At 45.4% G+C, this 25037-nt stretch overlaps 1 protein-coding gene across 1 annotated transcript; it reads right to left on the bottom strand.

The window, feature by feature from the left end:
* Window positions 1–3355: 3355 nt before the first annotated feature.
* Window positions 3356–18086, bottom strand: STAR (steroidogenic acute regulatory protein). Its single transcript, XM_053270239.1, has 7 exons — window positions 17947–18086; window positions 12711–12824; window positions 11451–11578; window positions 10618–10776; window positions 8458–8642; window positions 6938–7031; window positions 3356–6302 (listed from the first exon to the last, which is right to left on the bottom strand). The coding sequence occupies exons 1-7, from the start codon at window positions 18008–18010 to the stop codon at window positions 6189–6191; spliced, it is 858 nt and encodes a 285-aa protein (XP_053126214.1). The 5' UTR covers window positions 18011–18086; the 3' UTR covers window positions 3356–6188.
* Window positions 18087–25037: the final 6951 nt, after the last annotated feature.

Here is a 25037-nt window from a genome sequence, read left to right as displayed (position 1 = left end):
GAACCAGCTCAAGGTCCAGCTGGTTTGCACATCCCTACTTGGAATGTTCCGAAGTAGGGGTCTCTGCACAGGTGCAAAGCCCTTAGGTGTAAGAGCACAGATGACCACTAGAAGAACCAAAGTTACAGGTAAGTAACGTGTCATTTCCATGCAGCACAACCTTAATTGTCATTTGAATTAGAGCAGGCACAAATATGGACCCACAACAAAATGTTGCAGTATATCCCTGGTGTGCATGTGTGTTGCCTGTGCCTGAGAATGGTGAAAGTTTTAGGCACCTTTCCCACTCCGAAGCAGAAAGGGTTGTGACTGTACTGAGGGAGTATTCTTCGAGTTGAGAAATTTCCTACTACAACCCTCCTTCCCCTGTCCCCTCCACTGAGTTCCACGAGCTCTGTCTGTCAAGTATCTTCTGAGTCTGCGAGATTCTGCTCCATGGAATTACATTGGGCCAGATTTGAGAGGGGTTTTTTTCCCCTTTGGATTTTCCCCCTTCAGATTTTTGTGGAACTGATTATCTGCAGGTTACCCCGTATCTACTGGTACTTCCCTCTCACCTGCAAGTGCTCCAATTATGTTTTCAGCTTTTTCGGAAATACTGTGTATATACTGTGTCAAAAGCCCAGCTTAAGCATAAGCCTTTGTGAGATGGCAAGATAATGGATTTGCAAATGCCATAATCTAGGACAGGCCTGCTCAATTTAGGTCCCTTCCATCTGTTTTTGGACTACAACTCCCACAATCCCCATCTACAGTGGCCAGTAGCCAGAGACTATGGGAGTTGTAGGCCAACTTCTGCAGGAGGGCCAAAGCTGAACAGGCCTTATCTAGGATAATATGCAAACACCCCACCTTCTTTCTGACCCACCCCCAATGTTTGGGGCCCTCCTCTTATTGCCAGTACTTCATGGCCTGTTGAAACCCCTGGTCAGTGAGAATCCCGTTCAAGTAAATAGTATACAGCTTACAAGTCCTTTACAGCTTTTGACAGGAGAGAAGCAGCAATCAAGAGATACTGTATATATATATATTTCTTCTCTCTCCACGCTCCCCACCATTTCCCCCCATTGCATTGTGCAGAAAGGTTCTATTATCAGTCTTGGATGCAACAGTGAACTTGTCCCAGTTTGGGGACTTATCCCCAGTTTGGGGACTTATCCTGTCATTCAAAGAACAATTTTTGTGATGGGATCTAGTTTTCTAACTAGATCTTTCAGCACTCCAGTTCACAATGAGAAAAAGAAATTTGGGAAATAACAGTAGGGAAAGTGAAGAAATAAATACTCAAGAAATAAGAATCGAATGCTTGAAGGAAAGGAAGGACAGACTAGAAGCTTAATGAAGACTGGATTGAAGTTCTCCCCAGTGTTGCTGCTGCAGTGGTGAAAAAGGTGTGGATGGGACGGTGTTTTCTCCCCCGCACCTGAAAGCATGAACATTCTCTTGAGTGGGGAGAGAGGCTATAAGTGCCGGTTAATATTATATCTTGAAAGTTCCAAATCATGTGTTGTGATGGTTGTTCAGCTACACATATGGATTCTGTGCCGGTTCAGAGAACTACAGGCATCTGGGGTTTGAAGGTTAACTTGCTGAAGGCAGAGGAAGCAAATGCGTAGTTCTAACTCGTTATTAAAATCACAGTTGCCCAAGTTCCTATGCAATATTGGACTGTAGTTTGTCCAAAGTGAAAGCAATCTCTTCTTGCCCACCATTGTTTACCCAGAATCCTCCTCTGGAGAAACTGCAGCTGCTGGAACTTTCTACCATAGATCTGGTGCATGTTATGCAAGTGTTTTTTTACCTGATATAAATCAATCTTGTAGGGAATGGTTCAGCATCTGCAGAAGTGATCAAGCTAGGAACATAGGAAGCTGCCATATACAGAGCCAGACCCTTGGTCCATCTAGCTCAGTATTGTCTACACAGACTAGCAGTACCTTCTTCAAGGTTGCAGGCAGGCAGGAATCTCTCTCAGCCCTATCTTGGAGATGCTGCCAGGGAGGGAACTTGGAACCTTCTGCTCTTCATAGACATGCATCTCCTTGTACACAAAGCAAAAATGGACCCCTTTCTGCTATCTCAGGTTGGCCTGCTGCATAGTGCCCTGTGGATCCAAAAGTGCGAGGTTCACAAAACCTCTGAACCACCCATGATAACTGCTTGCAGTTTCACATTGCCCCTGCTGTGCCACTCCTGCCATCATTCCAAAGCAGCAAGCTGAGGCAGTTCAGCGGCACCAGAAGCTGTGTGCATGTCCTACCCTTGGATTTGCACAGCACCGGACACTCAGACACAGATCATGGACTCTCTCTCTCCCTGGAGCAAGGTGATACGCTCAAGTCTGCTTCCTGGAGGGTAAAAAATGTAGTCACATGCCTTTTTTAAAAAGAACATAATGCTTTATTCTCCAGAAGTGTAGATTCACAGAACATAACAGTGGAGTTCTTTTGGTTAAATATGGAACACTATTTTGGCTCCTACTAAGTTGCAAATACACGTTTTGACTGCTCAGATCACAGAAAATGCAGTGATTTGTGCACACAGAATCTTCAAGTGCATTAGTAGCTGGATGTGGAGTGAAGTTAACCAGGTGTGTGAGTGCAACAGGAAGATTTCATCTTTGACACACTTGGCAAGAATAAATATTAAATAAACCCCTTGTCCAAAAGCAAACAAGGAAAAATAAATATGAATAAACTGGCTTTTTATATGTGACTCTGGCTTAAAGGACGGTGACAGCCATAATGCAATAGAGTGGATAATGTGCTAATTCTAAGGCCTAAAGGTTTCATTTAAACTTAGGTTGATGACTGTTCCAAAGTCAAGGGAGATCAAAGGCGTTTACATGTGCCTGGAGAGGCATTTCACAATCCTGAAGCCTAATTCTTCAATCCAGTTTCAGTGGTTAAGTGTAAAGTCCTGAATCTAAGACTAGGGTTTTTCTAAGTTCTTTGATGTTAGAAATCAGGGGGTTATCTTAAATTCAGAGACCTCTTCCCTTTGAGTAAATATAGGTATAACCTGTATTTATTATTATTATTATTATTATTATTATTATTACATTTATATCCCGCTCTTCCTCCAAGGAGCCCAGAGCAGTGTACTACATACTTGAGTTTCTCTTTCACAACAACCCTGTGAAGTAGGCTAGGCTGAGAGAGAAGTGACTGGCCCAGAGTCACCCAGCTAGTATTATGGCTGAATGGGGATTTGAACTCGGGGCTCCCCGGTCCTAGTCCAGCACTCTAACTACTACACCACGCTGGCTCTTATTTTTTCTCTCTCTCTCTCTTTTTAAGGGGCTCTTAAATTCAGAGTCATATTCAGAGTAAATATGGGTATGTATGTATGACACTTAATTTATTATTATTTATTATTATTATTTATTAGATTTCTATACTGCCCTTCCAAAAATGGCTCAGGGTGGTTTACACAGAGAAATAATAATAAGATGGATCCCTATCCCCAAAGGGCTCACAATCTAAAAAGAAACACAAGATAGACACCAGCAACAGTCACTGGAGGTACTCTGCTGGGGGTGGATTTAAGACTCCGAGTATACCAGTAATTTGAGCCTCAGAGTATACCAGTGTGTTTTTAAATGAAAGGCAGTGTAATCTCTTAGGCTACCGAAAAAGCTTTTGGGGTGCACATGCACGCTTTTACAGCCTTTTTGGCAAAATAAATGAAAGCAAATCTTGATTTTGTAATTCACAAGCCCATCAACAAGTAGTTGGCTTTAAACCGATTGGTGAGGTCTGAATTACGGTAGGAGCCTTATTTATTTATTTAAAGTCTTTATACCTCACCCCTCCAGTGCAGTGGCAGCTTCCATGCTGTCGTGTAGAGCTTGTGCAAGAAGCCGTGCTAACAATTTCTTCCCTTTGCCACGTCAGGGCTGCCGTAGCCTCTGGGTGCAGCATGACAGCAATCGAATGCTGCAGATCGTCAGCCGGTATTTGTAAGGATGTTGCTTTGCATTTCCTCCTGGTCTTTACGATTTCCAACCACTTGGCAGGAAGAGGTTTAGTGGTCTTGCTGCTACCACTGAACATTTGCTTAGCGCTAACTATATAGGGGTGGCGTGGCCTTTACTGAAGTGGTGTGGAATCTATAGTGTACATTCAGGCCACAAGCTCCTGATTTCGGAGAGCTTCAGGTGACTGACATGGCATGAGGTGCCAACAGTCTCTGTTTTAACAAGAGCAGTTCTCATTTTCCCTCATTCTCCTTAGTAAACAGCCCCATTCACATGTTATGTTGAACCCTCATACGGTTATGTAGGTACAGATCTGTACACAGGTGCAGTTATTCACATGTTCCCTTGAACATAGGTAGAGCAGGCTGTACGCTTCTCTGTACCATACATTTGAGGGGCTTGTGCACAGGGTCACTTTTAACCCAAATGCAAGTCTAGTCATTCCCACAAACGCATCTATGAGTGTACAGGTATCTGTACGCTCGCACAGCATAATGTCTGGATCAGGCTATTGATCCCGACTAATACATCCTACATCCAGATTAGTGTTGCGCCAATGCAAGGCTTAAGTTTGTCCCTTGAGCTGGTTTTGAACTACAACTCCCACAATCTCCAGCCACCGCAAGCAATAGCCAGGGATTATGGGGATTGTAGGCCAACATCTGCAGGAGGGCTGAAGTTTAGCAGCCCTGCACGAATGTAATGCTCTTGTACTAGGACAGGGGTTCCCAACAGTGGGTTAGTACCAGGTACCTGAAGGGCTCTCAAGGTGCCTCCCTGCACTGCAGCCGGGCTTTTTATTCCCTATCTGAGGATTGCCAGCTTTAAGAAGATGCATCCTCAGTGATGTGTCACTGCAGAAGGGGAGGGAGGAGGGTGAAGACTCTCCTCTGTTCCTGATTGGCTGGCTGCATTCTGAAGCTCAGCGTGCCCCGCCCCTCAGCCTGACTGACAGGCTTCCAAAAATTAGCATAGAGTACTCCAGTTGAAGGAAACGTGTCCCATTAATTTCAATAAATAAGTCTGCTGATCTGGATGTAAGCCGGTGGATGCCTGTCTCATAACTAGTGAACATTTATGTACTGTCGGGGCTTGGACTCAGTCTTGGTATGGAAGAAAGTTGAGGTGTTACAAATACACAAGAATGCCCATTTTTTTATCTGTGAAATGTTGGAGAGGAGGATTCTGTTGAATTGTATCCTTCCATCTACAAAGGATAATCTGCTCACATATTCTGTATGCCTTAAAACAAAGAGGAATTGACTGCTTCTTTTATGGATATGCAAACAAGAAATTTCTGCTTTTTCATTATACTAAAGGTGAGTTTACACATTGTTTCAAACCTGCATATTTGAAAGAGCCATGACAACATATTTAAGAGCAATTATCACTGGATGCACCTATTCTGAAAAGAGGCAGTTCAGCGGAGGGCTTCCATGTGCTGAGTAACTTTTAATTTTAGATTTATATCCTGCTTTTCTTCCAAGGAGCCCAGAGTGACATACATGATGGTTTATCCGCACAACAAGCCTGTAGGGTAGGTTAATCTGAGAGATAAGTGACTGGCCCAGTCAGCCAGTGATCTTCACAGCTGAACAGGGATGTGAACTCAAAATCCTACACTATGCTGGACCAAGAGGTGAGCTTAGTCACGCAGGTTGATATGTGAACGCACACTTTACCTTTTTCTTTTAAGCCTCAACTAAAACCCCTCATGTGTAGGAAGTATCTCCTCAACCTTGAAGCTGTTCAAGTTTGGCAGCTGTATGTGCTCCCAATTTTTGGTTGTGTGGGAGCAAACAACTAGGTAGGAGCAGGGAGACGTGATGGTTTAGAATCAAAGTAGGAGGGAAAGCTGGGTAGCACAATGGATAGGACAACCCAGCTTTCATACCCAGCATTTGACCAAGGGAGGAGGACGAGAAAGATGCCGTTCTAGAGGTGTCCCCGAAGCAGACAAGAAGCCTGCCCAGCTATCGGGAATGATGAGTTTGTTGCCCTCCACCCCTTTTAAGAGCAGTCAGTCTCGGCTGCTCTTAACTAGTAGAGCTAGTAGGTTCATTCTACAAGTTGGCCTAAACACACGTATCCAAGCACTCTGGGGGGTGGCCGTTCCCTCACGGCTAGCAGGGAGGACCATTTGCATCAAGCAGGAACAGCAGCAGTCCGTGAGCTGGTTGGTGGTGTCCAGGAGGGTGGAGGCTTTCCTTCAGCAACGCAGGGCCTTCGCAGAGGCAGAGCTCAAATGGTCGCGGAGGTGGTTGGCAAAATCCACCTGGGTTTGGGAGAGGACTTGGTTGATGAGTGTCTTTGGTAGCCAGCCCTTTAAAAAAAACCACAAAAAAACACCAGGGATAAGGATGTGTTAAATTGGGGCAGTCCAATAGGCTCTCCTGTGAACAAAGGGTGTGAACAAAGGGTGTACATATGCTGCATAGACTTTTGCCCCATCCCATCACTAGTGGAAACAGAATGTCTGTGCAAAATAGGCCACTCGGCATAATTTGTCCATGTTTTTCCTTTGCTTGCATTCTAAACAGAGTAGAGAGAAACCTAGACACTGGATCACTGATGCTAGCCCAATTCAGATATTGTTCTGTACAAATGCATAGATGTCTCTACGTGGTTGTGTGAATGAGTGTACCTGTGTTGATCTTAAAAGTGAACCTGGATACAGGCTCTTCAAATGCATGGGATAGATAGGAAGTGGACCTGCATTCAACAGAACCTATGAATTACGGTACCTGTGTACAGATCTGTAGCTGTGTACACTGGACACTCATACAAGCATTGGCCGTAATGTGTGAATGGGCCTACTGACACAATGGCATAGTGCCACTCCACTGGCTTAGCTGTGGCCCCCGCTGAGGGCATCGCCAGGAGACACTCCTTACCCCACCAACCCTTGCAAGGAAATCTCTCTGGCAACACTGATGTGTGGAATTTGTGGGCATGTACCTTTAGATCGATGCTGAGAAGCCAGGTCAACTTGGTCTGGGAGGGATCTCCTGTGAGTGGCCGAAGAACCATACATGTGGGACCATTCTCAGCCCTGCAGAAGGACAGAAGAGCATTGCAATTGCATATTTTATGAAACCGCCCTGAGCCATTTTTGGAAGAGTGGTATATAAATCCAAGCAAGCAAGCAAGCATTGGCTGGGAGCTGTAGCCACCTCACAATTATATTTCATGATCGGAACTTAACATAGCAGCAGACACAGGACAGCTGCCCAAAATGGCAGCACCATGTCTAAGGACAGCCCTGCTTGATCAAGCCGGCCAGTCCAACATTCTTTCTCACACAGTGGCTCATCAGTTGCATTTGAGAAGCCCACAGGCAAGAGGTGAGGGCAAGCCCTCCCTCCTGCTGTTGCTCCCCAGCAACTGGTATTGAGAGGCATCTTGCCTCTGAGGCTGGAGGTGGCCTATAGCCACCAAAGTAGTAGCATTGATAGTCTTGTCCCCCGTGAATTTGTCTAAGCCCCTCATCCTGAATCTGTGGACAGAATCTGGGTAGATGCATGTTCATCCTTTCCAGCTGGAGCTTAGCTCATGATCAAGCTCCTCACCTCCAACCTTGTTTTTAACTGACACACAATCTGTATTAGGGTAGGCTGAGAGGAGAGCTGGTCTTGAGGTTGCAAGCATGACTTGTCCCCTTAGCTAAGCAGGGTCTGCCCTGGTTGCATATGAATGGGAGACTTGATATGTGAGCACTGGAAGATATTCCCCTCAGGAGATGGAGCCGCTCTGGGAAGAGCATCTGTGTTCCAAGTCCCCTCCCTGGCATCTCCAAGATAGGACTGAGAGAGATTCCTTGGAGAAGCCGTTGCCAGACTGTGTAGACCAGGGATTCTCAACGTTGGGTCCCCAGATGGTCCCCAGATGTTATTGGACTTCAACTCCCATCATCCCCAGCCCTAGTGGCCTTTGGTTGGGGATTATGGGAGTTGAAGTCCAATAACATCTGGGGACCCAACTGTTGAGAATCCCTGGTGTAGTAGACAATACTGAGCTAGATGGACCAATGGTCTGATTCAGTATATGGCAGCTTCCTATGTTCCTAGATGGCTTCTCCTACCTTCATGTCAATTGTATGAACTGCCCTACTCATTTTTATCCCAGGTCTTTCTGTAGTTTAGAAGCATGGGATAGATGTGTTGAAAATGAATGTAAAATCCAACTAGGCAGCTTAGGGCCAAACTAGACGGGGAATCAATGGTCAGACAGACACCCCCCCCCTCTCTCTCTCTCCAAAGTAAGGGAGTAATTTTGGCACCTTACACAAACACTACAATGTCGAGTCCTGCACTCAGTCCTCAAGAGTCTGTCCCAGAGTCCTTTGCAACACCACAGAATATATGCACAACTCTCAGATCACCACTGGTTCGTGTAGGAAAATGTCTCATGCTGGCATTCTGAATGCCAAATAAAGCCAACACGACCTACTGACATGGATTAAAGCGGGGTGGAATTACCTGACAACCCCTTTTTGTTCAGGCATTCCCGTGTAGGCGGTGGCCATGCCGGCTAGAACACACATTGAGCCGCGCCTCTTGGAACAACGGACACTGACGAAGTCTCGTGGCCCGACGAGGTTGCCAGCTGCCGCTGCTGCCGTTTCGTGGGTGATCACCGTGTCTTTGCCGATTTTCTGCAGGATCTGCATCAAGATCCCCAGTGTTATTTTGTACAAAGTCAATCATATCCCACTGCGAATTCCCCCAAAGAAAGGCAGGATATATATCCATGCAATACGTAAAATAAAAACTCTATTAACATTTGCTGTATTGACAATTACAGAACATGCTAAAGTGGGAATGTCTCAACAATGATGCCAACAAGAGATGCCAGCAAGAGGAGAGATGGTCTTGTGGTAGCAAGCATGACTTATCCCCTTAGCTAAGCAGGGTCCGCACTGGTTGCATATGAATGGGAGACTACATGTGTGAGCACCGTAAGGTATTCCTCACAGGGGATGGAGCCGCTCTGGGAAGAGCAGAAGGTTCTAAGTTCCCTCCCTGGCAGCATCTCCAAGCTAGGGCGGAGAGAGATTCCTGCCTGCCACCTTGGAGAAGCTGCTGCCAGTCTGTGGAGACAATATTGAGCTAGATGGACCTATGGTCTGACTCAGTATATGGCAGCTTCCTATGTTCCTAAACCAGGACTTCACATCTGTGTTGCAAGGAGTGCAGTTATGTCCATTGACTGCAGTGGGTGCAAACCAACTTTAATCTAAATATTTCTACTTAAATTGATGGTGGTGGGTAAGGATACATGCAAGAGCAAAGCAAACCTGTCTATTGCAAATGCATATTCTACTCTGTTAAGCGGAATGGTGTTAAGTTATTTTGTTCCAAAGCTGCTAAATGACTGTATACAGCCAGTATGGCAACCACCCATCCATGTAGCAGTAGCCACATAAACATTCCTGATATTAGCACCCCTAATCTTGTATGGGGATGGGGCGTGTAGCTCAGTGGTAGAGCATCTGCTTTGAATACAGAAAGTCCCAGAACTACAACTCCCATAACCCCAGCCAAAGGGCACTGCAGCTGGGGATGCTGGGAGTTGTAGTCAACGCCATCTGGAAATCCCTGTTGGAGGAAACAGTGCTCCTGCCTGAAACCTTGGAGAAGCTGCTGCCAGTCAGAGTAGACAGTATTGAGCTAGATGGGCCAAGGGTCTGACTCAGTAGAAGGCAGCTTCCTATGTCCCCAATCTTCAGCCTTCCTGCAAATGTTGGACTACCACCTCCCAACATCACTGACTATTGGCCACTGCAGCAGGGGGTGATGGGAGTTGTAGTCCAACAGCAGCAGCTGGAGGCAGTGTTCCCCATAAGAGGGAATCCCAGACGTTGTTAACTACAGCTCCCAGAATCCCTAGCTGCAGTGGGCTTTGGCTGAGGATGCTGGGAGTTGTAGTCAAGAACATCTGGGATTTTCTGTTAGAGGGGACACTGGCTGGAGGGCTGTTGTTGTGTAGCCCTTAAATTGCATCTTGTTCCAGCTTTAAAACACTAATGCCAATGTATGAGTAGCATGTCTGCTGCACAGCAGGTATCACCTGTGGCAAATGACCAAGATAAGATTCTATGTTTCACAGCTAGTTGCTTTAGAACAAAAAGGACAAGCCAGACCGTTGGCAATCTGCTTGGAAAAACAGTTATGTGGCAAGTTCGGTAGTTTAGCCTATAAAGTTCTCACAGAACTGGAGGGGGCGGGGAATGGAAAAATGAACCACAAAGTCAGATACATGGGCTGGCTAAGGAATTTAGGGCATATCCACCCAACACATCAAAACTAGTTCAATTGTAATGTCTTCTTCGTAGGGCACCCTAGGAATTATAGTTCTCTGAGGGGCTAAGGAGAATTCTCAGCACCTCACTGAACTATAATTCCCATTGTTCTTTCAGGGGAAGCCATGCCAGCTATTAAAACCAAAGGCTGCTTTCCTGAGGAAAATTACTCAAGGTAATCCCATTGAAATTAAAAGGACGAGTTGAGAATTGAGGCAATTTTCTTCAGTATCTCAGCCAATAGAACTTTAGAATGTAAGAAGCACCAACCCAATGGTGTGATCTCCCTTTCCTGAGAATGCATTGCTGTGTGTGGGCGGGCAATTTCCTTTTTTACCTTGACTTCCTTGACGCTGGGGTTCCAGTCCCCCATCTGCTCCATTCTTTCTACCAGTTCGCCATAGACACAGTCCACAGGTTGGTCAACCACCACCTCTAGCCGGAAGACCTTGCCCACGTCTGGGAGGACTTTGCTCAGCACTTTGTCACCATTGTCCTGCAGTGACAGAGAGCAAGAGGGTGAACACCCCAAGCAGGCCCTCCAACGTTTCACAGGTGACTGCCTTACCCCACCTCATGAAAAGTCCACCCCTGACAGCATTTCACTGCTGTCGCCACCTCCCAGGTAAAAGAGAATTCCTTGTCCCCACAGTGGTTCTGCCCAGTGAGCCATCTCACTGGTTGCTGCTAATTTCAGAGGTTCCCAATCCGTGGTACTCTAGAATCAGGGTTTCTCAACGTTAGGTCTCCAGATGTTATTGGACTTCAATTCCCATAATCCCCTGCCACAGTGACCTTTGGTTGGGGTTTATGGGAGCTGAAGTCCAATAACATCTGGGGACCCAACGCTGAGAATCCCTTCTCTAGATGTCAAATTACAACACCCATCATTTTCCCAGATATAATACATTGCCAAACTACAACTCCCATCATCCCCAGCTACAATTTATTATGCAGGGGTTCCCAACCTGTGGTACTCTCTAAGTTGCTAAACTAGCTCCCATCATCTCCAGCTACAATTTATTGTGGCTGGGGATGATGGGAGTTGTAGTTCAGCACCATCTGGAGCACCACAGGTCGGGCACCTCTGTGCTAGTGCCACCTGCCCCAAGTCCTTGCCACCCAGAGGGAGAGAAACATAAAAATGCAACCACAATGTAGCCAACTTACCACCACCGTCTCCGTTTTCCAGCCATCCTGGTCTCCGAGAATGTTAAGTGATTTCTGGAGTGCCTCCTCTCCTTGCTTGATGTAGGACATCTCTGTTTCACTGAAGGGGTTCTCCTCCAGTCTAGAACCTGGAAGGTCAGATTAGGAAGAGGGTTTTGTGTTTGTTTGTTGAGAACCTGAACAAGGGTGACCCCAGAGGGGGCCTGAGGGGGGCAAGTACCTCCCCTGTCAAGTAGTGTGCCCCCAGAAATCCCCCCTCCATTTCTGTTTCAGAAATCTAATATGCGGGACACACACACAGCTTGCCCATCCATAAATGCCCTTTGCTCCTTCTCTGCCCTCCCCCTCAGTTTTTCTTCTGGTGCCGCCACTGTATTTTAAACCAGGGAGTTCTCCACACAGCAGGCTTTACCGCGGGGTTTCTGTGAGGCTTTACCACAAACTCAAAGTTATCCTAAAAACCCGATGCAGAAAGTGGATTTTTTTAACCCCAGATATAAATCAGGCTGCACTCTAACACACAGTGAAAAACCTGAATCGTGTGTGAAGTGTTCCCTGATAGCTAAGCTCGCAAGGACCTGGGGGTAAATCTACCCGATATGTGAACACGCCCGCTCCATTCCGGAGATGCGAGCGAAGAGCTTTGAAAATCTGCATTTGCCACTGGCTACTCGGGGAATGGGCCTTCTCCGCTGCTGCCCCAAAACTTTGGAACACGCTCCCTGCTGAAATAAGAGCCTCCCCATCTCTGACAACTTTAAAAAAGTCTTTAAAGATGCATCTATTCACCCAGGCTTTTAATGAAATATTGATTGAATAGTTTTAACATTGTTTAAAATGTTTGAAGGTTTGAATTGTAGTGTTTTAACTTTTGCCGTATCATTTACTTTGTTTTAACTGGTATTTTAATTTTTTGTTGTCATTTATTTTAACTAATGTTTTATTTTTTTTCTGGTTGTTTGCTTTGTTGTAAACCACCCAGAGACTTGAGCTTTGGGCAGTATAAAAATATGTTAAATAAATACATGAAAATAAATACAAAGCCCTGTGTGAAAAACTTCCAGGAGTTGCTAACCTTGGGTCCCCAGATGCTGAACTACAGTTACAATTGTGGCTGGGTAGTAGTAGTCCAACAATATCTGCAGACCTGAAGGTTAAGGACCCCTGATTTAAAGGACTGCTTCGAATCCAAGAGTGCTGCAGGTCTAAAATACAAGGCCGAAACTTGCCTGGCTTTGGACGTCCTGTTCTGCTACTTACTTAGCAAAGAGCTCCTTCGGCGAACTTGGTGGATCCATTTGCTGGGACCTGGCCTAGAAAAGGCGAATTTATTCAGCTCCTGGGCAATTGTCACTGCAGCCTGTCTCTTCAAGCCTGAGGAGAGGAAAGAAGCCGTCAGTTCCTTTCTGATTGAAGGCATACATAATATGTGAGCAGATTATCCTTTGTAGATTAAAGGATACAGCCCCACGGAATCACACTCTCCAACATTTCACAGCTAAAAAAGGGCACTTTTTAAAAAACTTTTTTAAAAAATTAAAACAATTTGTAACACTTCAACTTTTTTTCATACCAAGACTGAGTCCAAGCCCTGACAGAGGATATACAGTACATAAATGTTCTCTAGTTATGAGACAGGCATTCACTGGCTTACATCCAGATCAGCAGACTTATTGAAGAGGACAAGTTTCCTTCAAAGGGAGTAAAGGTCAAGTGTGCCGTGGAGTCAGTGTCAACTCCTGGCGACCACAGAACCATATGGCTTTCTTGGTAGAATGCAGGAGTGATTTATCATTGCCTTCCTCCCACGCAGTATGAGATGATGCCTTTGTCACTGAAGTGAGCATCTGCCTTCAGCACCTTCCTAGAGCGCTGCTGCCCAATATAGCTGGCTACAAATATAGATTTACTAGGCACAGTCTGGGAAGCGCACCAGCGGGGATTCGAACTAACAGTCCCTTGCTCCCTAGGCAAGCTGCTTCCCCGCTGCGCCACCATATTGATGTGAAAATAGTGAGATGCAGATCACATTCATGACCGTGACTGTGATCGTCCTTCTGCCCTGAAGCCCAGCTTGGGTGTCCAGAGCCCTCTTGCATGGGGGTGGGAGCTGGCTGGAAACAGAACCAGAGACCTTCTGCCTTCACAGCATAGCATAGCCCATACCCCACCCACCCCATTTCCCCCCAGCTAAAGCATTTTACTTCTGCCTGCAAAACAGGTACACACCATCAGAGGATGAGACACAGGCTCATTTCCCCCCAATCAATATTGCAAAGATTTGCAGCATGTTGGGATGCTAAATCTCCTCTGCTAAATAGTGCATGCCATCAATATAGCTATAGGGGTTATACCCCGCGAGATGAATAGCAACCTGGGCAAACAATGTAGATGGGGATAATTACACAGGAGAAAGTGGGTTACACCCCAGGGACAGCCTTACTGTGAAGGTTAAAGAATAGCCTGTTATAGCAGGCTGTGAAAGTTGGAAGGAACTTTAGAGGTCCTCTAGTCGAACCCTCTGCTCAGTGCAGGATATTATTATTTCCTGTTATTGCATGCCCTGGGCTCAATGGTTTAACTCGCCACTGTTGAAAATAGGGTGCTAGGTAGCTGGGATTAAGTGTTCCCCCAGCTGCTGGTTTTGGGTTTTGTTTTTTAAAAGAAAAGTTCAAAAACTTTAAAAAAAATGTATTTCCTGGCTAGGTGGCTAGATTCGGCTTTTAAAAAGCCAAATTCTGGCTTACGGCCCATTTGACCCACGAGTATATGTAGAATTATGCTAGCTTTGTGATAGGAGTGATGCAGAAAGTACTTGGCTAACTTGCAAGATCCAGAAATAAGAAACAATATATTAATTTGTAACAGCGAAATACTTGGCTGAATCGCAAGCTTATAATGATCTAGAGATAAGAAACAATATACTAATTTGTAATAGCTCCTTTCTGTAACCCTATGAGCCATGTGATCTTGACAAATTAAGAAACTTAGGTAGTACGTGCAAACAGTATGTATGGAAGAATGCATGAGTGAGCAACTTCAAGTGTGCCCCAGCCCCACTCTCTCTCGAACACAAACAATGTTGGGAAAGACGCCAAAGGCCTGAAGAATCGGTGAAAACCAGGGAGAACTGCCAAAGACGTTATTGTAAAGACGCTGTGAAAAAGGCCAATTCCACGCTAAGGATAATTAGAAAGGGGACTGAAAATAAAACTGCTAATATTATAATGCCCTTATATAAAACTATGGTGCGGCCACACTTGGAGTACTGCGTACAATTCTGGTCACCACATCTAAAAAAGGACATGGTAGAACTGGAAAAGGTGCAGAAGAAGGCAACCAAGATGATTGGGGCCTAGAGCACCTTTCTTACGAGGCAAGGCTACAACACCTGGGGCTATTTAGTTTAGAAAAAAGACAACTGTGGGGAGATGTGATAGAGGTCTATAAATTCATGCATGGTGTGGAGAAAGTGGACCGAGAGAAATTCTTCTCCCTCTCACATAACGCTAGAACCAGGGGTCATCTCATGAAATTGATTGCCAGGAAATCTAGGACCAATAAACTGAAGTACTTTTTCATACAACGCATAACCAACTTGTGGAATTCTGAGCCACAAGATGTGGTGACAGCCAACAACCTGGATGGGTGTAAGAGGGGTTTGGATAACTTCATGGAGGAGAGGTCTATCATTGGCTACTAGTCGGAGGGCTATAGGCCACCTCCAGCCTCAGAGGCAGGATGCCGCTGAGTATCAGCTGCAGGGAAGTTGGGCCACTGTGTGAAACAGGATGCTGGACTAGATGGGCCATGGGCCTGATCCAGCAGGGCTAAACTTATGTTCTTATAGGGAAGACCGCCCAGAGACCCAAGTTTGGGGTGGTATAGAAATATATTAAATAAATAAATAAATAATAAATAAAAGAGGGAGGTTGCACCGAAATGCAAAAGCATTTCAATCAGGCTACAGCTTTCTTTAATACCAAGAGAAACTCTGTGCCATTATCAGCTGCTGCCCAAAGGGTAGAAATCAACAGGTGACGCTTTTCAAAGTACAGATTGAGTATCCCTTATCTGGACTGCTTAGGATCAGAAGTGTTCCGGATTTTGGATTTTTCTGGATTTTGGAATATTTGCAACAAAAACATTAAAAAGCTTCACAATAAAAACAGAGCCACAACTAGAGAGAATGACAGACACAACCCCTGTCCACTTAACAGCCTTCTGAAATAAGTAGGTTTTGACGGCATGTTTAAAAGCAGCAAAATTGGGAATCTGCGAGCGAGTGAGCTGAGGCGTTTTGTTTTTTGTTTTGGTGTGGTGTCCGGATATTGGAGCATTCTGGATTTTGGAAGTCCGGATAAGGGATACGCAACCTGTAGTAATGGGAGAACAGGCACATCCTGCTTTTCCACCTGCTGTGCTGATGTTAAAGGCACAGGGCTTTTGTCCCTAAAATGGTGGAAGCCATTGGAAGCGTGCATAAGTTATCCTCTGCTCCGAGGCAGCTGAGTCAAGTTGCAATGGAAGGATCGCTCCCATCTAAGGCCATAACGTTCTCTTGTGCAGGCTCTGAGACCGCACTTGCAAACAGTTTGCACTGCGCAGTCCAGTGATAGGGATAAATCTAGCCTATGTTCCTCCCAGCTTCATTCCCTCTTAACCTTTTCCATTGTATATACTGCAAAACAGCAAACTCAGTCTGCAGAATATATTTAGGCTGATCAATGCCATTAAAAAAAAAAAAAAAGCACTGCTTAACAGCACCGTTAAGCCCTGAAATTAAGCACTTGAAGCTTTTCCCACCATGGCAAGAAAGGCTTCACGGACTTAATGGCTGGGTGCCTGGTTGTTAGTGAAGGCACAAATGCTTGATAAGATAAAAAAAGAAAAAAACAGAAACGTTATATTCACGTTAGATTGCCATTTCACAGGTTGATATTAAACCAGATTCATATAGATGTCTAATAATCACTGCCCAGAAATAAACAGATCAGGCGGTATTAAAATATGATAGATAGATAGATAGATAGATAGATAGATAGATAGATAGATAGATAGATAATAACAACAGACACCCTACTCTATATAGAGGACTCCTGAGGTGTTTTATTTTTTTAGTGGACAGAGGTAGTGCTACAACCAGAAATTCAGCAGATGCAGCTTTCTCCTCCCTGCAGTTCCATCCTAGAAAGTTGTCCCTGTTGAATTTCTGTCTACTGCACAGCGTTAAAGGCACAGGACCCATCACTGGAAAAGAGGGAACAATCTTAAGTCTTTGCCATAGGATTGGGGGAAATTGAAGAACAACATAAAGATACAGATAGCACATTATTTTAATGATAATTTTATATCCTCCTGATATTTATTTGTTTATTTGTTTGTTTGATTGATTTTGAGCCCTTTGGGGACAGGGAACCATCTTTTTTATTTATTGTATTTGTTTGTTTAAACCGTTTTGGGAACTTTTGTTGAAAAGTGGTATATAAATATTTGTAGTAGGGTTAAAAACAGGATTTCTCTACATTCAGAAGAACATCCTTATTCATCCCACACTGAAAAATATGGCAGAAATGTGGTCTTCTTACTCAGCCCTAGCCTCACATGCATCAGTAATTGATCCCGTACAAAATCTAGGGGGTATAGCAGACTTTTATTAACAAACAAGTTTCTAGTCCTCATGCAGACTGGAGAAAAGGGTTCTAAATATTGCAGTCCTCTTGGCCAGTAACTAGCATGCCTGTGTTTTGTTTAACGCCTAGCATCACATCAAGGTGAAAAGGTGTTTTAAAAATCTGCCATTCTGGGGTGGAGAAGCAACCTCCTGGATGCTAGTCCCTGTGAGAGCACAGTATATAAAACAGTATCCTTTGCATAGGGCTGATTTCACCTGTAGCCCTGCAGTTTTTATTCACATTAAGAACAACCTTTCAGTGCAAAATATGACTCCTGCAAGATGACACAAGGTTCTTGGGACAGCATGAACAGGTAGCACTCAGCAAGAGAAAAGCAATCCGAACCCTTAACCCAGAGGTTCTCAAACGGGTCACCATATGTGGCTGGATGACAATTCCCACCAGCCCCTGCCACAATGATCAAAGGTCGTTTGTTGCAGCCCAGCAACATCTGGAGACCCGCTTGAGAACCGCTGCCTTAACCCACACAAACACACCTGCGCGCTCCAAGCCCTTCATTTGCAATGTATCCGCCCCTCTAGGGATTCAAACTGCAAAACCGCTGCCTTCTCTCAAGCCATATTTATTTACCCGATTCCAAGACTACGTCCCGCCCCCCACAAGCTCCTTCATGTTATAAATTAGAGGGTTGTCTTACAACCAGAGTTGTCTTCTTTTCAGGAAAATACAAATATATAACCTGTATTTAACCTCTCTTTCTTAAGAGGGTTGTCTCAGATTCAGAGCCGCCTTCTATCCAGGAAAATACAGTCTTTTCTGTTATTCTTCAAACCTCCTGTTGTTGTAGGGCCGACTCTTACCTGTCATGTTATGCAGGTGTCTGTAGGAGATGCCAGCGCAGAGCTTGAATGTGGCCGGCAGCATTGTGATCCTGAACAGTTGCAAAGTTTGGGAGCTTTCCGGTCTCTCTGAGCGGCTGGGTTGTTTTGCTGGAGTTTTCTCCGGGCTCCGGCCTTAAATACACCAGACGAAGGATGACGGTTTGTCAGCAGAGGGAGATAAGGAAAGACATCACTTCTAGCAGCCTCGCTGACACCAAGGTCAGTCCCATCATCTTGTGCTTGTGATGGGGGCAGGGGCAGAAGGCGTGGATGCCGCCGGAGGAACTCCTATCAGAGGGCAGGCTGTGCAACCCTGGAGGCAGGAGACCTGCAGTGAGAGTTGCTCATTCTTTTCCCGGCAAGGTTTTTGTGCTTCTAACAAAAACATTCAGCACATTTATTTTTTTAGTCTATTTGTATAGAGACGGGCCTCAATATTTCCAGGGGTTCCGTTCCCAGCTGCAGCCACGGATACTGAAACCGTGAATAAATTAGGCATTGGGGGACTATGGGATCACGGGGGTTAGGTGCCCGGGTGGCTCAAAAATGCCTAAAGATTGCTGAAAATCGGACATATTTCAGGGGGAAACGCTGGGGGAGCTCCTTACCATGCTTTGCTGCCCACTTTTTTCAGCATCTTCCTGTATCACTGCTGCCTGATATCGGTGTTTCCCATAGTCTGGGAGATATTTTTATTGATTGATTGATTGATTTGATTTGATTTATATACCGCCCTTCCAAAATGGCTCAGGGTGGTTTACAATTAAAAACAAGCCACTAAAACAATAAAAACGAAAACAAATTAAAAACAATATAGCAATTAACAATATAGAAACATTTCAAAATAGGATTAAACAGTTTACAGTAATTAAAAGCCCCAAAATTGGGTTAAAATTTAAAAACCCTGGAAAGCCAGGCCAAACAAATACATTTTATATAATTTATATTTTATAAATACATTTTATATTAGATATACCAGCAGGGATTTGAACCGGCAACCTCTGGCTTGCTAGTCAAGTCATTTCCCCACTGCGCCATTGTGGCTTATTGTATTATAATACAATCCATATATTATTATAAATAATAAGTATCATCATCTCTCAGGTGCTTTGGGGGCCTGTAACTGAAAACCTTCCTTGTCTGGTATGAGTGGCACTAGGTTTCCTCTCTGCTTCTTGGTTTGGCTTTCAAATCTAACCCGTTGCCAAAGAGAATGTGGCAGATGCGTCAGGATGTCGTGTCAGCCTCTTGCAATGTTCCCATTTGCTTTCGTTTCTCTAACTCCTTCCCTGGTGCAACAGTGCAATTGTGCATTGGTGTCTTGCACCCAGACCGCCTTATCCGCCGGGTGCTTTTCATGGCATCGCCACTTTCCTGTCCAAGCTTCCTAACGCCGGTGTGGTGTAGCAGTTAGATGGCCACATTAGGAGTTCGCAAAGCCAAGTTCAACTCCTCGCTCCGCCATGAAACTCACTGGGTGACCTTGCCGCTTTCTCAGCCTAACCTACATTACAGGATTATTGCAAAGATAAAATGTGGCAGGGGTGAGATTGTACGCCGCACCCCCCCGAGTTTCTTGAAAGATGGGTTAAATATGTAATAATGTAATCTCCACAATTACTACAGTGTCTGGTGTGGAGAGGCCCAGTGACTCCTCTTATGTGGTTAGGCTGGATCAGTTCCAGTCTGTGACTCCTGAGGATGTGGATAAGCTCCTTGGAACGGTGCAGCCTACCACCTGTTCTCTTGACCCTTGCCAGACATGGCTTATACTTTCAGGCAGGGGGGTTGTTGTAGATGGCCTGGTAGAGATTATAAATGCGTCTCTGAGGGAGGGCAGGATGCCTCCTTGTCTTAAGGAGGCAATTATTAGACCACTTCTGAAAAAGCCTGACTTGGATCCCTCGAAGTCAAGCAATTACAGGCCTGTCTCCAACCTTCCGTAGCTGGGCAAGGTAATTGAGAGTGTGCTGGTGTCCAAGCTCCAGGCAGTCTTGGAGGGAACGGATTATCTAGACCCATTTCAAACTGGCTTTCGGGCAGGCTATGTTGTGGAGACTGCCTTGGTCGGACTGAGGGATGATCTCCAGTTGGGAACTGACAGAGGGAGTGATACTCTGTTGGTCCTTTTGGACCTCTCAGTGGCTTTCAATACTGTTGACCATAGTATCCTCCTGGAGTGAGGGGGTGGGGGGTGGGAGGCACTGCTTTGCAGTGATTCCGCTCCTACCTCTCAGGCAGATTCCAGATGGTGTCCCTTGGAGACTGTTATTCTTCCAAACCTGAACTTTGGTATGGTGTGCCTCAGGATTCCATATTGTCTCTGATGTTCTTTAACATTTACATGAAACCACTGGGAGAGATCATCAGGATATTTGGTGCAGGGTGCTATCAGTATGCTGATGACACCCAAATCTGTTTCTCCATGTCAATATCATTAGGAGAAGGTATAACCTCCCTAAATGCCTGCCTGGAGGTGGTGGTAGGCTGGATGAGGGATAACAAATTGAGATTGAATCCAGAGATACTTATTATGTGGGGTCAGAACTCAGGAGATGGGTTTGATCTCCCTGTTCTGGATGGGGTCACACTTCCCCACAAGGAAGTGTGTACATAGGTACACAGTCTGGGGGTGCTTCTGGATCCAAACCTCTCCTTGGTGTCCCAGGTTGAAGTGGTGGCCAGAACTGCCTTCTATCAGCTTCACCTGATATTCCAGATACATCCATTTCTTGAGATAACCTACCACAGAACAGTTGTACATATGCTTGTGTTGGGGCCCATGTACCCCAACCTTGGACTTAAAGGTGCCAACTTAGAAGTGTGTGGAATTCAGGCCTGTGTCTAGTTCCATTTTATTAAGAAATGAATTATTGCCTGAACTCAGGGTGAATTGACACCCCAGATCTCAAATGGTTTGTGAGGGAAGAGGAGATCCAACATTGTATTGTGAAATGGATACCCAAGGGAGTACAAAAGCCAGGGCAGAACAATCTAAATGCTAAAATGTGACTCACTACCAGATAATGTCTGTGGAAGAGGCCAGAGGCTGATCTTACCTCTCCTGTTGCAAGAAGTCAGCTTTAATCCTTGTCAATGATTAACTCAATTGTTCTATAGAAATTCAACAAAGGCATACAAAGAAAACACCTATAGACTATAATTCTTACTTTACTAACACTTTAACACCTTTTGGGATGAGGCTAGCAAAGAGAAGATGCCCATTTTCAGCTCAGAGATGCAGATTTGCTTTGGGCAATGTCTCCCCACCCCGTTCCTGAGTGCAAAGTTTACAGAAGATGAGATTCAGATCTCTCTGGACTGGCCAATATACTGAATAATTAAAAGATATTATCCAGAAGGTAACAGCATTGTCACCCCTTTTTGAGGACCCAGGAAAAGATGAGATTTGAATAGGCTCTATGAGAGATCAAAGAAAAATACAACTATAAAGAATGAGGCTACTGGACAGAGAGTGGGGAGTCTTGTGCCTACGGGCAATCTTGTGCCTACATGCAAGACCTGCTCACAAGCAATCCCAGAGTTTGCTGCTAAGCCGCGGGGCAACAAGCAGGAACTCTGTCCATGGACAGGAGCTGTCTGTGACTTCTACTGCGCAGTGAGAAGTCAAGACTTCCCCAGCCATGGTGTTCTGACTCTCAGCCGTGCTCTGAGCAAACTGCATGCTTGATCAAAAGCTTCTGTCTCCATCCAAAGGCCTTGCTCCTTCAGCTGAAAGATCCACCGTTCTCAATGCCTCTGATCCTGGTAAAATGCTGCCCCTACAAGCCTTGGATCCCTTCATCTCTTCCCCTTTTTCTCCCTTCCCCTCGTCCCTCTACTAATTCCTGATCTCCCCAAACCATGCCGGTCCTCAGCCTTCCTTACCCCCCCCTTTTTTTTTCCTGTCTATATCTGAAGTATATTAGGCTTTAGGAAGATTTAATACACACACATATGTTAGTTAGGAACACTGGCTGAATATTGGTACTGGCTAGGATGTTCTGTTTAAATATTGTTGGTAATATTGATAGAGTGTTCTGCTTCCTGCTCAACTAGATTGATGTGTTATTCTTTTATACTCAATAAAGCCCATTGAATCCTTTTAGGAGTGGTTTGATCTCCTTTCTTCCTTGTGCCCAGATCCTACATGGTCACTATATAAAAGAACTTGGTCACTTGGTGACACTATGGGACAGGCCTAATTTTGCAAGCTAGCTAATGAGCATATTTGGTATATAAATCAGGCCTGGACAGTAACACTAGTAACCTCCAGACCTGACTACTGCAATGTGGTATATGTGGGGCTGCCTTTGTATGTAATCCATAAACTGCAGTTAGTCCAGAATGCAGCAGCCAGATTGGTCTCTGGGTCATAGGAAAATAGGAAGCTGCCATATACTGAGTCAGACCATAGGTTCATCTAGCTCAGTATTATCTTCACAGACTGGCAGCAGCTTCTCCAAGGTTGCAAGCAGGAGTCTCTCTCAGCTCTGTCTTGGAGATGCTGCCAGAGAAGGAACTTGGAACCTTCTGCAGGTCCATCTGCAGTTGCCACCGGTGGCTACTCAGGGACATGCCTTCTCCTTTGCTGCCCCGAGGCTTTGAAATGCACCCCCTGCTGAAATAAGAGCCTTGACATCTGACAACTTTGTAAAAGTCCTTAAAGACCCATCGGTTCACCCAGGCATTTAATTAAATAGTGTTTTAATAGTTTCTAACATTGTTTTGAAATTTGAAATCGTTGTATTCTGTTGTAATTTGTATTGTTTTACTGTAAACTGCCCGGAGATGTCAGTTTTGGGTGGGATACAAATGCGTTAAATAAAAATAAATAAATAAAAATAATCTCTGTTTTAGCTAAGATAATTTGCTTAAGCTGTCATTACTTTAAGGCAGGAGTGCTCCCAACAACCTGGCGCCCCAGATGTTCTTGGACTACAATTCCCATCATCCCCTGCTACCATGGCCTTGGCCGACATACTGCACAATGTACCTCACCCGTCATAATGGGGAAAGCATGCTGTTGTGCTCTGCACCAGTGCAGAGAATGCACAAGTGCACATGCACAACTGTAGGCCATTATTTCACGTGGCCGAGAGCTGCTTGTGTGTTGGAACAATTAGCAAATTGTGTGTTGGGCACAATTTTTGGAGTTGCCCAAGGATGCACTTGCACAACTCTGTGTGCATGTTCCCTTACGGCATGTAAGGAATGTTGCACAGCACGTCAGCCGGGATGCACTCACACAACCTGTGGCCTGTCTAACCTATCTCACGGGGTTGTTGTGAGCATAAACCCAACCATGTACACCGCTCGGGGTGCTTTGGAGGAAGAGAAGGATGTAAACGAGTGCCAGCGTGGTGTCGTGGTTAGAGTGCTGGACTAGGACCGGGGAGACCCGAGTTCAAATCCCCATTCAGCCATGAAACTAGCTGGGTGACTCTGGGCCAGTCACTTCTCTCTCAGCCTAACCGACTTCACAGGGTTGTTGTGAGGAGGAACTTAAGTATGTATTCTGGGCTCCTTGGTGGAAGAGCATGATATAATATGTAGATAATGATAATAATGTAACATAATGAATGAATGAATAAAGCAAGTTGCAAGGAATGAGGCAAAGCTGTCCTGTCTCCTCTTCTCCTCGGGATACGCTCGGCTACCTTCTCGGATACTCTCTCTCCTCCTCGCACCGGCACAACACTAGTGCAAGCAAATGGCAAGCCGAGCACAAGAGAGGCCACAACTCGGAGCATCCTCAGCGAAGAGACCTTTTTGCACGAGTGCCTCTTTGCTTCAGTGCAGCATTAGTCTGGACGTGAATACCATATTGATGGCAAACTAGTAAAGATTAGCATTTTTTAAAAACACACACACACACACAACAATGAACAAACAGGAACGCTGTGAAATGGATCACAACCCATCTAGCTTTGCAGTACACACCATAGTTTGTAGAAGGATTGCTTCCATTCCCATTTCTAGCCGGCCAGGAACCCCAGCTGTGTGTGGAGGGAGAGAGCTTGTAAAAAGTAGAACCTTGCCAAGTAAACGGGGACATCAGCCACCCCAGAGGCCTCGTCTTCTGTTTCACACACCCAGCTGCATCTACAAAACAGGCAGGATTATCTTCCCCCAACAGGCCAACTTGGTGCTGAAAGGGAGATGATAACAGTCAAGGATAAAATTGATGAATTACAGCTGAAGGGATGCTCACGCCAAAAGGCCAGTGAATCACCAGCTGTTTCCTTTGACGTCAGCTTTCCTACTCGTCTACTGGGAACCTGACCTTCCAGGTTGCTGTGGCAAGAACTCCGAGAGGGTTGAGGCCAGTTCTGCCTTCTCTGACGAACCAGAATCCTAGTGCCAGAGACAGCGCTCCCCAATGGTTGGGCACCAGAAGTCAGGACACCAAGGCTTTATCACTGATTCTATGATGGGTTGGTTGCCTTCTTCTTTTTATCATGCTCTTGTAGCAAAGGAGATCCAGGCTGGAAGCTGCCTTCTGCACCTGTGATTGGTAGAGAGCCACATCTGCATTGTGATAAGTGCAGGTGCAGACCAGGGGTGTGCACAAAAGTGGGTTGTCCGGTTCAGTTCGAGTCTAGACTGGACTCAAACCGGACTGGGCATAGCTTGCTATGGCTGTTCGCACATCCCTAGTGGGCAGTCCAAAAGAGCAGAAGGGTCTTTTGGTCCTATCTGTCTCTATGCATTTATGGTGTTGATTTTCCCCTTCTACCTTTCCTTCAAGGAGTTGGTGGCACACATGGCTTTCCCTCTGTAGAGATGGACTTTGAGGGAGGACTAGGCCTCACATAGAGCAACTGCTGGGCAGGTGGACCTTTCCTCAAAAGGAAAAAAAGCCCAGGAAATTCAAAGCAGAAGGACTAATCTAGAGGACTGGGTGGGAACGACACACTTAGTCACCTTCTGGAGAGGAAAAAGCTTTGGTCTGTTATTAAATCTGTCCCAGGAAGGCCCCAAGGAAGCAGCAGGCTGAGAGCTGCTAGGGAAAAGGGAAGGCCTGTAAATAATAAGTTAGGACCAAGTCAGTTAGACGCATGAGAGAA

This window comes from Hemicordylus capensis, chromosome 8 (genome assembly GCF_027244095.1).
Source record: "Hemicordylus capensis ecotype Gifberg chromosome 8, rHemCap1.1.pri, whole genome shotgun sequence".
NCBI classification, from domain to species: domain Eukaryota; kingdom Metazoa; phylum Chordata; class Lepidosauria; order Squamata; family Cordylidae; genus Hemicordylus; species Hemicordylus capensis.
The sequence above is the reverse complement of the archived record's forward strand: the minus strand, read 5'-3'. Positions and strand labels throughout refer to the sequence as shown.